General features: G+C 39.9%; 1 protein-coding gene and 1 long non-coding RNA gene across 3 annotated transcripts in view; one reads left to right on the plus strand and one right to left on the minus strand.

Moving 5' to 3' along the window:
• Positions 1 to 15,788, plus strand: part of LOC103279402 (uncharacterized) — a 206,049-nt gene that overhangs the window by 178,065 nt on the left and 12,196 nt on the right. The gene's annotated exons all lie outside the window — the stretch shown is intronic.
• The window catches only part of lrmda (leucine rich melanocyte differentiation associated), a 973,974-nt gene that overhangs the window by 19,945 nt on the left and 938,241 nt on the right, over positions 1 to 15,788 (minus strand). Inside the window, exon 7 of one of the 2 annotated variants that reach the window (XM_062975875.1) lies at positions 7,736 to 8,381. The exons of the other annotated variant lie outside the window; for it this stretch is intronic. Coding sequence (XP_062831945.1) covers positions 8,371 to 8,381 — 11 coding nt within the window. The 3' untranslated portion in view covers positions 7,736 to 8,370. Of the gene's footprint in view, positions 1 to 7,735; positions 8,382 to 15,788 lie in introns of those variants that run through there. 2 annotated transcript variants of the gene reach the window in all.

Consider the following 15,788-nt stretch of genomic DNA (forward strand, 5'->3'; position numbering starts at 1 on the left):
TACCTTTTTACAGACTACGACAGTTATTATTCTTAGGACCTCATCCAAAAGAGATTACCCTCTGTTTCTACATACGTCAAAGATGGAATCCAATAGATCTCATCAAATGATGCAAGACCTGTTCCATGGACTGCCTATGGGACACCATCTCCACAGCAAATAAAAATGGGTGGATTTTAAAGAAGGGTTGGAAGTGACTTCACTCACTCCCTGTGCTTGGAAACATGTGTTTTTCAATGGGATGAGACATGATGCATTCCCCAGTTTTAAGTCCATACTCTGACGTTTCAGTGTATGTGCATGTGGATGGCCTTTTCATGCTCCTTCTGCTTCCATTACTCTTTGGGTTTCTATCCTCTTTTTATTTTTTGTTATTGCTGTAACTGTGCAATTTTGGACCTTTGAAATTTTGTAATTGCACAATTTTAAAAATAAATAAATAAAATCTGTGACACGGGCAACTCTGGGAATATTTCAGTGTGACTGCATGCGGGTGATATTTTCATACCTGTTGATGCTCCTTCTGCTGCCATTACTCTTCTATTTGGTCTTCTATCCTTTTTAAAAAATGCTACTCTAATTGTGCAATTCTAAACCTTTGAAATTCTGCTATTGCGATATTTTTTTTAAAAAAAAAATTAAAAATCTTTGACGCAGGCACTCCACAGATGATGAAATGGAGGGGGAGTCAACACCTGCCCGTGTGTTGAGAAATAAAGTGCAGGGTTTAAATAGAGACAGGAGGAGGCAATCCTGTGTGTGGGAGCAGGGTGAGTAAATTCTCTGTCTTCTTTCAAGACAGAATGCCACAGAACACCATGGGAAGAAGGTGATTCTTCCCCTTGTGGGTTGAGGTCCTTAAGATCTTTGATTTTGCTCTGGAAGTTTCTGAACCTCAAGTGTGAATTTTTGGGGAGCAAGCTTAGCCAACTGCAAAAGAAAACTAAGAAAAAACAAAATTATTTTCCACCTTCACCATTCTGATCTTTCCACTACCACTCTCTCTGATCTTTTTTTTAATCTGCTAATGTAAGCTGATAAGTGTTAAAACCAGAGAAATGCTACCATAGTTTTCTAAGGAAAGAAGAAAAGGTACATTCAGATTTTTGTGTTTGTGTCACATTCACTAAAGTTAATCAGTGTATCCAAGATTTCTAAAAGCTATGGTGCTTGGCAAATACTTTTGTATGACACAGGGAGAGCTTTTGGGCTCCATTAGTTAATCATTGTTCACCCACTTTAAATGCCATTCACTTCTATAACTCCTTCAAAATTAGTCAAATTATTACCAAACAAGAAAACGAGTCAATTGGAATGTCTACATGCTCAGCCTAATAATAGGCTACACCACAATGTTTGAACTTTTGCTTACAAACATAGGTCAAGGATATTCCTCAAAACAGGAAGGAAAAGGGAGCAAAAAGAAGGTCCCAATAAATTTTAGAGAAACATACAACAATAGATGATATTCATTACATATACAAAGTCCTAAGTTAAAATCACCTTTGCGCTTGTATTTGAGCACTTGGCCCATAGGTCTGGCTGAATATAAAGAAGTTGTATTTGTATTTCTAATGTATAGTAATTTAGATTGAGCTGAAGCAGGTTCCAAAATACTGAGAATAGAGAAAGTTAACGATTGTTGAAATTTACCACATCAATATTTTTCACTTTATATTAAGCCAGTATCAAGCGTAATCTGCAAATACCAAACCTAATCTGCTGTACATTAAATATACTGGAAATTAAAACACAAGTTATTTTTGGTCTCTATCAGTTTCACATATGTCCACTGTCTTCCTCCCCTCTCCCACCTTCAATCCAACTATCAAATCTGAAAATTTGCATTTAAATTCAAGTCCATTTTTTACCAAATACACACACACCCCTAATGAATTTTCTAAGTCAAGAACTATTTTCAAAAATGTGCAAGTGCTAAGGATAACAGTGTTTTGTTCTGTATAGTGGTCCAGGAAGTGCAAATGAGGTCAGTTCACTTCCACATGTGGACTGAACAAAATTCACAAGCTCCCTTATCACTTTCAGTCTTCTTTGCTTATGCCACTCACTCACCTCAACTTCCCATTGTTGGTGAAGAGAATGATGTTATCATGTATTCTTTCAGTGCCACTCTCATACTTTTTGACAAGAGATGATAATGAGTATCAACATGCTACTTTGAAGGAGCCAATATTTCTCATCAGACAGGGAAGTGTAATTTCATCCAGGCATGAAAGCCTTAACAAACACCTTTTGCGTTAACATAAATAGAGTATTATTTATAATAAAAACAAAAGTCAAATCACATTCAGGTGAACAGATGCTGGGGTCACCCAAGCTACTTCAAGTCAAAGTCAATACTCTGGCTCCCACCTGTTAATTTTTATGGAGTATTCATATGTCAGGCTCCCTGTACAACAGAAGCAGAAAAGTTTATTGCATGCTATTTATTGCTGTTTGTAATTTGTATTTTGTAAGATACGTACATAAGAAGAAACGGGAGGGACGGCCATGTAAAAAATTTAAGATTCAAAACAGTGACCTAAGACTTTTGGAGGAGTTATGTAAGTCTCGTAAATGGCTCCAGGTCTTCATCGCAGGCACTGCTTCTTTGCTTCCCCCAAAGGGCCCTGAGGAGAATGGTGAGGCTGGAGAGGAGGGAGAAGCCCCATTATTTCCCTAAAGGGGGTTGTGAGGGGGGGCAAGGTAAGCGGAAGTGATGGGAGAGATGCCAGACTGGATGGCCGGTCAAGGAAGAAACCCCTCTGGCACATGGCCGGGACAGAGAGAGACAACACTCACATTCTGACTTTAATGCGGGAAGCAAGCAGAATTCTGGAAAAGTAGTTTAGGGTGGGGCCTTTTGATTACTCTGCCACAGGGGTCTTCACCTTCCCAAACTACATTGCCCCAAATTCTGCTTACAGCCTTGCGCTGCTGCCTTCTCCTCCTCCTCCCTGAAAGTTTTTTTTTTTGGGGGGGGAACCCATGTTCATTTTCTAAAGAGATTTTTAGATAAAAGGGGATTGTTGGGAGTTGAGTAAATTCTGTAACTCTAAAGTGTACCTAGTAGGTTTCCTATTATTATTACAGTAGAGTCTCACTTATCCAAGCTAAATGGGCCGGCATAAGCTTGGATAAGCGAATATGTTGGATAATAAGGAGGGATTAAGGAAAAGCCTATTAAACATCAAATTAGGTTATGATTTTACACATTAAGCATTCAAACATCATGTTATACAACAAATTTGACAGAAAAAGTAGTTCAATAGCCCGGGGCTGTGGCGCAGACGGGAGAGCAATGAGTCACTGACCAGGAGGTCATAAGTTCGAGGCCCGCTTGGAGCTATGTTATTTGTCTTTGTCCTGTGTTAAAAAGGCATTGAATGTTTGCCTAATATGTGTAATGTGATCCGCCCTGAGTCCCCTTCGGGGTGAGAAGGGCGGAATATAAATGCTGTAAATAAATAAGTAATAAATAAAATAGGTAGTAATGTTATGTTGTAATTACTGTATTTACGAATTTAGCACCAAAATATCACGATATATTGAAAACATTGACTACAAAAATTGCTTGGATTATCCAGAAGCTTGGATAAGCGAGGCTTGGATTAGTGAGACTCTACTGTATTATTATTATTATTATTATTATTATTATTATTATTATTATTATTATTATTTCAAAGGCTGGATTTTCTTATGGTCCAGCTCTCGCATCCATAGGTTACTATGGGGAATACCATTGCTTTCACTATTCGTTGCCAGTGTGATGTCTCTGCTTTTCACTATTTTATCGACTTTGGCCATTGTTCTCCTCCCAAGAAGTAGACGTCTTCTGATTTCCTGGCTGCAGTCTGTATCTGCAGTGATCTTCGCACCTAGAAATATAAAGTCTGTCACTGCCTCCACGTTTTCTCCCTCTATTTGCCAGTTATCAATCGGTCTGGTGCCATAATCTTGGTTTTCTTGATGCTTAACTGCAGCCTGGCTTTTGCACTTTCTTCTTTCACCTTGGTGATAAGGCTCCTCAGCTCCTCTTCACTTTCAGCCATCAGAGTGGTATCATCTATATATCTAAGGTTGTTAATGTTTCTTCCAGCAATTTTAACTCCAGCTTTGGATTCGTCAAGTCCCGCACGTTGCATGATGTGTTCTGCGTATAAGTTGAATAGGGAGGGTGAAAGTATGCAGCCCTGCCGTACTCCTTTCCCAATCTTGAACCAGTCTGTTGTTCCGTGGTCTGTTCTTACTGTGGCTACTTGGTCTTTATACAGATTTATCAGGAGACAGACAAAGTGACTTGGTATCCCCATACCACCAAGAACATGCCACAGTTTATTATGATCCACACAGTCGAAGGCTTTAGAATAGTCAATAAAGCAGAAATAGATATTTTTCTGAAATGTGGCTGAAGGAGTTGTTGTTCCTGGATGGACTCTACTTCAACAGCCAAGCCCTCACTCAGCAAACCCTCATCCATGCTCTCCACGGCAATCTCACCCTCATAAATACATAAGAAAGAGAGAGAGGAACAGAGAGAGGAAGGAAAGGTGGAGTGGCCTCATTAACCAAGTAATTATTAATTAATCTTTACATATAGAACAGAGGGAGAGAGGGAAATAATAGTTGAAAGTCAAATGAAAAACTACAGGGATGTCATTATTGCTGATAGCATCCTAAATGTAACAGCAGTCAAATATTATAGGCAGTTGTTCCTCATGACATGAAAGAGGTCTTTTTTGCTTGGCACATTATACATTAGAAAGGAAATTTAAAAAATTACTGACAGAGATAATTCCAATATGTAAAGTACTCAGAAAAGAAGAAACAAGAATCTGGAGGCAGCACAGATGTGGGAGATAAGAGTGATGTGGATATAATGAGTATCGCAATATCTGTTTATGCACTTTTATGCACCTGCACACACCACAAACCTAGAAATCAACACAAAATAAAGCAAGACCTTCAGCAGAGGAATTGAAGTGTACAACTGAAGTAAAGGATTTGGGGCATCATGAAGAATGATAGAGACAGACAGGAGACTGCTGTACCCTTCCGAAATTCCTCCCATTTGTTTCAGGAAGATTTGCACAAGGAAAACTCATAGGGAATTGTGTCCTTGGAATGTGAGTGTGTGTTTGGAGATGTGTGTGTTTGGAGATGCCATTTAGCTTCTCTGCATAAAAATATTGTGGACATTCCTTTAGAGAATAAATGTCAACTAATGCAGCTGCCGCCAGCCTCTGTTGTACTATGAGAGGGTTAAAGAAAGCCCTGCTGGCTGGGAACCGGCTGCTGTTGATACTGGTGAGGCCTTCTCTTTAACTAGATCCTTCAGGAAAAAAAAAAACAAATTAATCAAGAGCTGGCTGAAGTGGGTTTAATGATTGCATTCTGCATACAATCAGCTTTTCCCTTTTCAAGGGCCATCAATATGTCAAGGGAAGACATATCTGAAGGATATAGCTCTTAACATCAAGGTTATCTATTCTCCGCAAGGCTCCCACTCCTTACCGGAGCTGATACTTTACGCTGCCTGTGTCTAACATTTTCATCAACTCGGCAATCAATCAAGGTAATAATGTTGTGCAAAAAATCAATTAACAACGCAATTAAACTTTCCTTATTATCTCAAAGGGCTGAAATAATACCTGAAGGGGAGATAGACTCACTGAATGCAGACATCCATAACCCAATGTGAAAGTGAAATATGAGGTTAGACAGATGTAGGCATGTACTGGTGCAGTTATTTTCAATGGGATATAGCTCATCCAGGCAGCCTATCAGTCACTGAGAGTCCTATATCCTAAAATTCCAAATTACTTTAAAGAAATATATGATGTGCAATATCCAATTCATATTCCCTTTTAAAGATAACACACATATATACAGCTGCGTGCACAAACGCACACACACCTTGCCTACCCACCCACAGAAATCTAAGCAGGAATATTATTCAAAGACAAAATGATATTTCAGTGAGAACATAAAGTATAAAAGCTATAATAACATTTACATCTGTATACCACCCCTGTCAGTAAATGCAGGCCATCAATTATACATAATCTGGAACGTATATAAAGGAGCAAAAAACGATGTGGTACAACATTTTTAAACCTAGAGGCTTAAATTTGCGAACACCTACATCTGTGGTGCCATCAAACACCGTGAACGAATAGCCCCAGTTTAGACATATATGGTAGCATCAGTTACGACTCAAGTATTACTCATTTAAAATAAGACAGAGCGGCTGTATTATTTAGCAATTACACTCAGCTCTCCCTGAAATACTGTTCCCCAGAGCCAGGATTTTAAAACTGCATCAAAATAAGAACCATTAACCCATTGTAGAAGGGAAGATTTTTTAAGGTTCTATATAATTAAAGACTAAAGAAACCCTATAATAACATGTTTACTGAATACAGACAAAGTATAAGTGAGACAAGATTCAAATGCACATAATCATAAACTAGCTTCTGAATGCACTTCATCACTCAAAGGAAATATGAACCACAAAAGGGTGCAACACAAACAGAATTAGATTGCTTTGTCTGAAAGTGGTCCTTGTTTTCCTGCCATGTGCATGTATACAAAGCCACATTAGCACTTACTGTTTAACCAAGGGCTTAGAAAGAAAAGAGCAATCCAGGGAAGTATTTTGGAAGGAAAATTGCTTGTAGATGCCCAGTTAAGAACTCTTCCTTCAATCACTGGGGTTTCAAATATTGAGGAACAACACAAACTATGCCCTTTGGATTCTCTTTGATAAGTATCTCTTGACCGATTCAATAGACCACTACAAAGGAACTCTCCCAGCGGCAGTTCCTTAAGTACATAACAGCTGCATCATCAAAATGGTCTATTTTTACAATTAGCTCATGTTGGGCAACAACATGTATTTGGACCAAAACTATGCGTTTTTTAACTCCCTGTCTTCCTCTCTTCAGTTTGCAATTTCCCCCTGGTTTGTCCTCTGTCTTCACCACATGTTGTTGACTCAGCCAGGAAGGGTGTTACAAATGCAGGATTACCTCAGGCATTTTTACTATTTTAAAAATCATGTAATTTGTTCTTCTTCCTCAAATAATTTTTGAAGCACCTGCATTACAGGTTAGGGAATCCTATCTATGCCTAACATATTCTATATATATAAAAGAGTGATGGCATCAGGGCAGCGGACAAAACAACAAAACTACAGGCCCCCCAACCTCGAAATTTGACAATACAACCCATCATCCACGGCTCTAGGTTGATACAACAAAAAGAAAAGAAAAATAAAGTCCTAATTAGAGGGAGAGGAATAATTGTTTTTATCCAATTGCTGCCAGTTACAAGGCTAAGTTGGTCTCTTAGCAACCTACTCAGCCCAGGGGACAGGCACAAGAGTTTGGAGAGATCCCTAAGGGCCATCCAGCCCAACCCTTTCTACTATGCAGCAGGACACAATCCAAGCATTCACAACACATGGACAACGTATAAATACTATACAATACTACACAGGGACATAGACCCCCTCTATCCTCACCACTTTCACAGTACATAAACAACCAAATGCATACTAAACATAAAGACAACCATAAAACAGACATTCAATACCACTACTACCTCAACCATTTCTCACCAACACTACCAGACAACGCCACAGCAACGCGTGGCCGGGCACAGCTAGTCTTAAATAAATGCTTTAATATGTTTTGCCCTGCAATGCCCTAATTGTGCAAATATCACCTGGGACTTTTCCTGTTGTGTACTTTTGGATTTTAAATGATGTGCTAGTTGCCCATTCTTTCTAAATTGTAGCTTATGTGTTACTCGTGGAATGCCTTTTGGACAATCCACTGATGTAAATGTTATTAAAAGCTTTTCTCTGACTTTGGTCTTTTGTGAAATGTGTTTTTTCTCACAAATACGGCTTTTGACTATCTCACATAACCAGCAGCACATGATCGTCTCTAGTGAGGGTTTTTTTTTATTGCCTTGTGATGAAAAGCGAGCTTCCTCCACCCCACCTCTAATGCTCACTCTTTGTCAAAATAAAATGCAGCATAACGATGACAAGGTTATGTCTGCAGGGTAATGTTAAAGAAGACCCCATTTTTGTAACATGCTTGTTACACAGTATCAGAAGCAAAAGTTAGTTGATTTCTGACATAGCTGTCAAGGATATGGGCCCAAACACCAGAGGCCTGAGACTGACATGCTTCTCCACTTCATTTCTTGTCATGCTGTCATTAATATTTTTCAGAAATGTGAGATGGACATGGCATAAGGGCAGTGCCCTGCCAAAACACAGCATATCAGTTTCCAATCTGCTATTTCAATGTATCTTCAGGAGATTCCAAATGAACCAAATGTTTCTTTGGCCTGTTTTCACTCCAAATCTGAAAAAGCAGAATGTTAGTTGGAATCACACCTAGCACAGCTATACAATAATATTCACTGGTACTCTGTGAAAACTAACACACATATATAGGTCAATATAACAGAACCATTTAATTCATCCTTGCTAAGAGAGCCGCAAAAGGTTATTCCTAGATCACTCCCGACAAGACCTATTTTAGTCTTTTTGAGTTGATCAATTATTTGAAAGATAGGAGAAGTGAAAAATCTTTTCCACTCTAGTAGACAATGTTCAGACACAGCTCTGAAATATAAAAACTCCCTACTAAAACTGTTACAGCAGGAACAGCTGGCCCCCTACAAATGCTTTGGACTATAATTCTATGTTCCTCAACATTTGCAGTGCTTGTGAGGGTGGAGGGGATTGCAAGTCACAATATCTGGAAGGCATCAACCATAAACTCTTTTGATACACACATACACACCTAGGACCTCTTCAAACAGGCCCAAAATTGGTGGTGGTGATGGGTTCTTTGTACTTTCGCATGAAGCCCGACAGCTCCCATCACAGCCTGGATAAGTATTTCTGGGGTGGCTCAATGGTGGAACTGTTGCAAAAATCCTGCCACTGTCGAAAATTTGCCAGCAGTGGATGATGGGAGGCTCCCCATCTTTCCATTAGGAAAGATGGGTTGAGACACGTTAGCAAGGCTTCCCACTGTGTGATGAGGTTGGGGGGAAGCTGGAACAGTGAGAGGTGACAGGTCCCCTGCCCCCTGAGCAGGTGCCGCCGGGATCAATGCGATCCATGGCAATACTGCCAGCATGTGTGAAGAGGTGCCAAAATAAATCAGGCCAAACTAATGAGTTGTGACAGTTTAGATGACCAGTATATAAAGGTTAACACCAGCTGCAAAGGAATTTAATTAGATCTTAGTGAGAGATAGCTACAAGATTAAATAGCAAAGTGATCACAGATCATCTCAACATGCCCCTCGCCATTTTGTACTAGCAGTGTGTTTGGACTAACACCCAAGTTATCTTGTGTAGACCAGGCTTCCTGGATGCTTTTTGCTGTCTTAGACCACTTAGCACCTTGGGGAGGATGGGGTTGGAGGCAGCTGATCCCCCCATTTATTGGAAGAACAACCTTTACATAGACACAAATGTTTTTGCTTTTTGTATTTACGTACATTGTATTTACTAGTGTAATCAGTTTGGCTTGTTTTCACACATCAAATGGTAGAAAAAACAGGTGTTCTTCATAATAAGCTGAAGGGATGATGGACTCAATCTCCATAAAGAGCATCTTGAATATCTGGGCACCTCTGTGGGTGGCTAGATTGGCACCATGCTAAATTGTGAAGAAAAAATATCAATTCTGATCATTTTCGCCTAATGGCTTAGCACAGGGGTGCCAAACTCATTTTTACAAAGGGCAACATCAGCCTTATGGTTGCCTTCAAAGGGCTCATCATAATTACAATATTGTATAAATGAAACAATGTTGCCCTGATATTGAAATACTGGTGGGCTATGTAAAATGATGTGGTGGGCTGGATTTGGCCCATTTGTCTTGTGTTCAACACATGTGGCTCTACAATGACCAAAGACAACTACCCTGTTTCCCTGAAAATAAGACATCCCTAAAAAATAAGACCTAGTAGAGGTTTTGCTGAATTGCTAAATATAAGGCCTCCCCGAAAGTAAGACCTAGCAAAGCTTTTGTTTGGAAGCATGCCCAGCGCCCGAAAAAACAAAACACCATAGCATGCAGGATTGGTAAATGTACATACCAGTTGTATATGGAAATAATGGTAGTAACAAGAAATTCTTGACAGGAGTCACAGTTTGTCTGGTTTAGTTATGTTGGTTTGTGATGACAACTACTGTACAGTATATAATAAATGTTCATTTTTTGTTCAACAATAAATGTGAATTCTTCTTCATGGAAAAATAAGACATCCCTGAAAATAAGACCTAGTGCATCTTTGGGAGTAAAAAATAATATAAGACACTGTCTTATTTTCGGAGAAACATGGTAGAAATCTTGTATAATGCGTCTGTGTCAGAACAGGGCCTGACCTAAGTGTCAAGGATGACAATTGCTACTTTTTTAGCTTTCTGATAGAGATGTGCTTTTAGCATTGAACATAGCAAAATGATGAACTGTCCACTTGTCTTCATACTAGTACCCCGAAGTGGGATTTGAGGCCACAAAGTAGACCCGATAACCTGGCAAAGTATGGAACCTATAATTCAGGCATGGGTAAACTTCAACCCTCCAGGTGTTTTGCACTTTAACTTCCAGAAATCCCAGCCAGCTTACCAGCTATTAGGAATTGTGGAAGTTGAAGTCCAAAACACCTGGAGGGCCAAACTTTGCCCATGCCTGCTATAGCTGGTCACTGTAGCATACCATGAAATGAGAAAGAATTATAATATATAACTATGCTTTAATAATTGAGAAACAAGCCAATAAAATGAGTAATTGTCAGTAAAGCCTGCAGTACTTGCTGCTGCAAACTTTACCAAACTTTACCGAAGTTTATGTTTCTACTTCAGGAGACTGAAACATAAAACAAAGTAACTTTCCTTCTTATAATATGACTCCCTCCTGCCCCAATATATAATAGCGTTCTCTCACAGATGTACACAACATGCACCCAGTTTATGTTCCTTAAATATAAAGATTTAAGAAATATAAGTGACCTTGAATATGGGGGAAAAGAGAATATTTCTGGTTATGAATTTCAGCAAAGAAATCCTTTGAACAGTAAAATGCTAGGGTAACTCATGTAGTAAGGCATGTTTGCCAAAGTATCTGGATCAAAGGCTGCCACCTGGTCTACTCAACATAGAACAAAAACTGTTACTTTTTTTTTTACACATACATACTGTCCACTTCTTTGCCCTCTTGAATGATGTTAGGTCTGACACCTTAGACGTGAGTCTATATTCTGTCAAACATGAGCACTGAAATACATAAACGGATGTTGCCTAACCATAAGGTGATTCCACTCATTTCTACCCCACTCATCCCCTTACACACTTCCTTTGATTTACAATAAAGGTAGATAATGGTGTGTTCTTAAATTCGTGGATTTGCTGTATAATTAATATGAGTGGTTGGAAAATGTATATGATATTATTATTCTACTCCAAGGGGAAGTGGATTTGCAAGGTTTAAAAGTATTTTTATTTCCTCTTGTCTCAACATGTTTTTTTGTGGTGGTGATGGGAGGGGGCGGTGAGAGCTGGCGAGGGTAATTATAAATCTTCCAAAAGTGATGCTGGTGAAAAAATAACAGGAAGAATTGTGCCTGTAGGAAAAAAAAAAACATATCTGGCAGCAGTTGGTACTTGTTTTCCCTAATACCTATTAAAAGCTTCCCCCAGTAAACTGGTTTACAGCAATGCTAGAAATGGAGTTAACGTTTTTATTTAATGAATGGTCGAGGAGCGTTAAAAACAGCATGGTGTGCTTGCAAATGTAGCTCCTCATCCTTGGCTTTGTCTCTATTGGCATTTCCCCCCCTTTTCATTTTCAATGACATGTCAGCCGTCTCTCACCAACCACAAAGGAAAGTTGAATGCAGGGCTTACAAAGTTAGGCTGACATTTGCTCTCTTCCAATAAAAAATATTTAGTCCATTAAACATAAATACCTGTCATTATGATACATGGACTGGGTACAAGCCTCCCGTTTCCCTCTGATGTTTATTACATCCAAACAACTGCAGTGCCTGCATGTTTTCAACTTTAGTGTATTGATTAAACTTTTAAATGGCTGCCATATAACCCAGGGACATCAGGAAGATTAATTTGCGTCAATGTTCATCTGTAATTCATTAGCCATTTATTCTTTACAACCACATGGGCTATCAAGAAAATGCAGGCCATTTTTCACTCTGCACAGGCTTGGGAACAGATCCTGAAATTGGTGCTGCATACCAATCAGTTCCCCAGGCCTGGCCTCTTAAACTGCTTGGCTTTTCAAAAGTTAAAAGTTGGGAATAACAGCAGCAGGAGGGAAAGGGAGGGGAGGGGACATAAAAAACCAGAAAATGGACAAAATATATGTCCTCAGGGTACTCGAGATTTAACTGAGTTTGTCCACTGTCTTTTCATCCATGGATTATGGTTTCTTATTGCAGTCAGATTAAAATAACTGAAACTTGTTTCAGAGCAGGGGTTGTAAATAAAATGAGTCATACACATTTCCAACCCTACCCACCCACCCGCCAGTAATTTTTCCTAGATGTGGTTACTGGGAAGAAGCTGACTGAGTGACAGTGGAGACTTTTAAAAACCTTGCTACCGCCTTAAGGTAGTGATAGCTGCAAATACAAAGGCTCAAATTTGAAAGCCATCTCTCATATTCATTCTGGATTCTCGTCTAGGCTTTTATTTGCTCCAGTGCCCAGGCAAGCATCAAGCTGTCTCCTTAGGGTGGAGGCAAGCCATTTGGCTCCTGAACCTTTGGCATTATCAGAAGTGTATATTAACACAGAAATGAGATCAAATGCAGAAGAAAAGCAAATACTATATCCATATGCTTCTTCTTATGTACAGCCCAGAAGGATAAATGGCATGCATCCTGCATCCCTGCTACACACATTCATCAATTAGTGTCACTGTTCTTCCTCCACTTATGTACTTCTAAAATCTCAAGAGAGCATGAGCTTTTGAAACCTCTGCCCAAGTAAAGGGTTGTACGATCCTAATTCTGCCATTAATAAATAACTCAGCAGAACTTTGTAATAATTTTTCATTTCATTGTACAGAATAATGTCAGAATAGGTTTGCCACCTTTTGATTATAAAATTATTCAGATATGTCTCTGAGCATCTTCAGAGGTCTCTACTCTCACCCCAAATATTTAAAAAAAAATTACACTGCCATATAATGTTCCTATGCATACATAGACTTTGAGAAGGAAACTCTTCCTTTCCTGTCTAAACCCTGAAAATGCTATGAATTTCATGTTCTGCCTTAACTTCAGACTGACTGAAGATAGTGGCCCTATCTACACTGCCATATAATACAGTTTCATAATGCAGTTTAACTGCATTACATGCATTACATTGGAACCCCGGTGGCGAAGTGCGTTAAAGCACTGAGCTGGAGACCAAAAGGTCCCAGGTTCAAACCCCGGGAGTGGCGGGAGCGGCCGCTGTTAGCTCCAGCTCCTGCCAACCTAGCAGTTCGAAAACATGCCAATGTGAGTAGATCAATAGGTGGGAAGGTAACGGCGGGAAGGTAACGGCGCTCCATGCAGTCATGCCGACCACATGACCTTGGAGGTGTCTACGGACAACGTCGGCTCTTCGGCTTAGAAATGGAGATGAGCACCAACCCCCAGAGTCAGTCACGACTGAACTTAACATCAGGGGAAATCTTTACCTTTCTCTTTTTTATGGCATTGTAGATTCATATAATACAGTTAAATTGTATTATGAAACTGCATTATATGGCCGTGTAAATGGGGCCAGGGACTGTAATCACAGAAATTGAATTGTGCACTGGGATGAAATCTTTTTTACTGGAACAAACTGGGCAGAGTTCCATTCTGGGCTGTTGAGTCTATAAGCGTCATAAGGCACTTGAATACACTATGCAGAATGGTATCAGTCATCCCAATGATCCTTGTATCAAGCAACTGAGTTCCAGATGATTGTCTTCATGATGTGTGCATAGAAATTTGTATGCTTAAATATCAACGTTTTAAATCCATATCTTCATGAGGGAAATACAAAAAGGAGTAAGACAAGATGCAAAGATGGCATAGTCATATCAAAACAGCATGCTGATTGCTAAGAAAAGGTGTTCTGTTAATAAGAAATACATTCCAAATCAAAGTGAAGAGGAAGCAGGTAAGAAATACAATTATTACTACTACTGTTATTATTATTATTACACTGTTAAAACACTACTATTCCATGTGTTGTCGAAGGCTTTCATGGATCACAGGGTTGTTGTATGTCTTTCGGGCTGTGTGGCCATGTTCCAGAAGTATTCTCTCCTGATGTTTCACCCACATCTATGGCAGTCATCCTCAGATGCCTCACAACCTCTGAGGATGCCTGCCATAGATGTGGGCGAAACATCAGGAGAGAATACTTCTGGAACATGGCCACACAGCCCGAAAGACGTACAATAACACTACTACTCTACTTTAAATCTTGTGAAATCCTAAAGTCTGCAGTTTGGAGAGGGGCCATTAAAATTCTCATCTAGAGAGGTCCTGGGTCTCAGAAACCTCAGAATTCTACAGGAGAAAACCATAGGATTTAGGACCTCATCACATTGAGGCCTAATTTATGGGCATCAGTGGGGGACTGGTTATGCATTGTGGCGAATCCGGTGGACAGCAGGGGAACCCATCGCTCCATGCTCTGCATCGCCCGCATCATCCATTTACCCATCCCACAAGGGGAAGTATCGCTGCCCAGCTTTCTCCTGTGATAGCACCATTCTTCTCTATGAGAACATGGAAGGCCTCACATGTTCTCTTTTCAGTGTCCCATGATGCTTGTAGCATGCTGGAAGGTCAGAGCCCTGCTGGAAATAGCTGCGTGTCAACTGATGGCATCTGGCAGACTCCGTCCTCCCAGCGTGCTGCAAGCATCCTAGGACACTGAAAATTACTAATGTGATGGGGTCTTTAAAGTGAAAGAGCAACACGTTAACAGTGTGCTGCTGCTCAGTCATTTAGTCGTCTCCGACTCTTTGTGACCTCATAGACCATTCCACGCCACAGCTCCCTGTCGGCCGTCACCACCCCCAATTCCTTTAAGGTCAACCCAGTCACTTCAATGATACCGTCCATCCATCTTGTTCTTGGTCAGCTTCTCTTCCTTTTTCCTTCCATTTTCCCCAGCATCGTGATCTTTTCCAAGCTTTCCTGTCTCTTCATGATGTGGCCAAAATACTTCAGCTTTGCCTCTAATATCCTTCCCTTCAGTGAGCAGCCGGGCATTATTTCCTGGAGGATGGACTGGTTGGATCTTCTTGCGGTCCAAGGCACTCTCAGGATTTTCCTCCAGCACCAGAGTTCAAAAGTATCTATCTTCCTTTGCTCAGCCTTCCTTATGGTCCAGCTGTCGCATCCAAAGGTTACTATAGGGAATACCATTGCTTTCACTATGCGGACCTTCGTTGCCAGTTAACAGTGTAGTATAATAATATTTGTAGTCATTTATACACATTGGAGCTTCAGAAAGTGGAACCCAAATTACATACAATAGTGAACAATATTCCAGTATCTGTTGTTTCATTCAGACCATTAGGTACCTTTTCTTCACTGTTTACATTGACCGTTTTCAGTTTTCAACAACCTTATCAGCAGGAAAATACCATTTTGCTTTCATGTCATTATCCCCATTTCCATTAATATGATAGACCATTAAGATAGACCATTAATATGACTTTAAAATAATTTCTGT

Source organism: Anolis carolinensis, chromosome 3 (assembly GCF_035594765.1).
Source record: "Anolis carolinensis isolate JA03-04 chromosome 3, rAnoCar3.1.pri, whole genome shotgun sequence".
Lineage (NCBI taxonomy): Eukaryota > Metazoa > Chordata > Lepidosauria > Squamata > Dactyloidae > Anolis > Anolis carolinensis.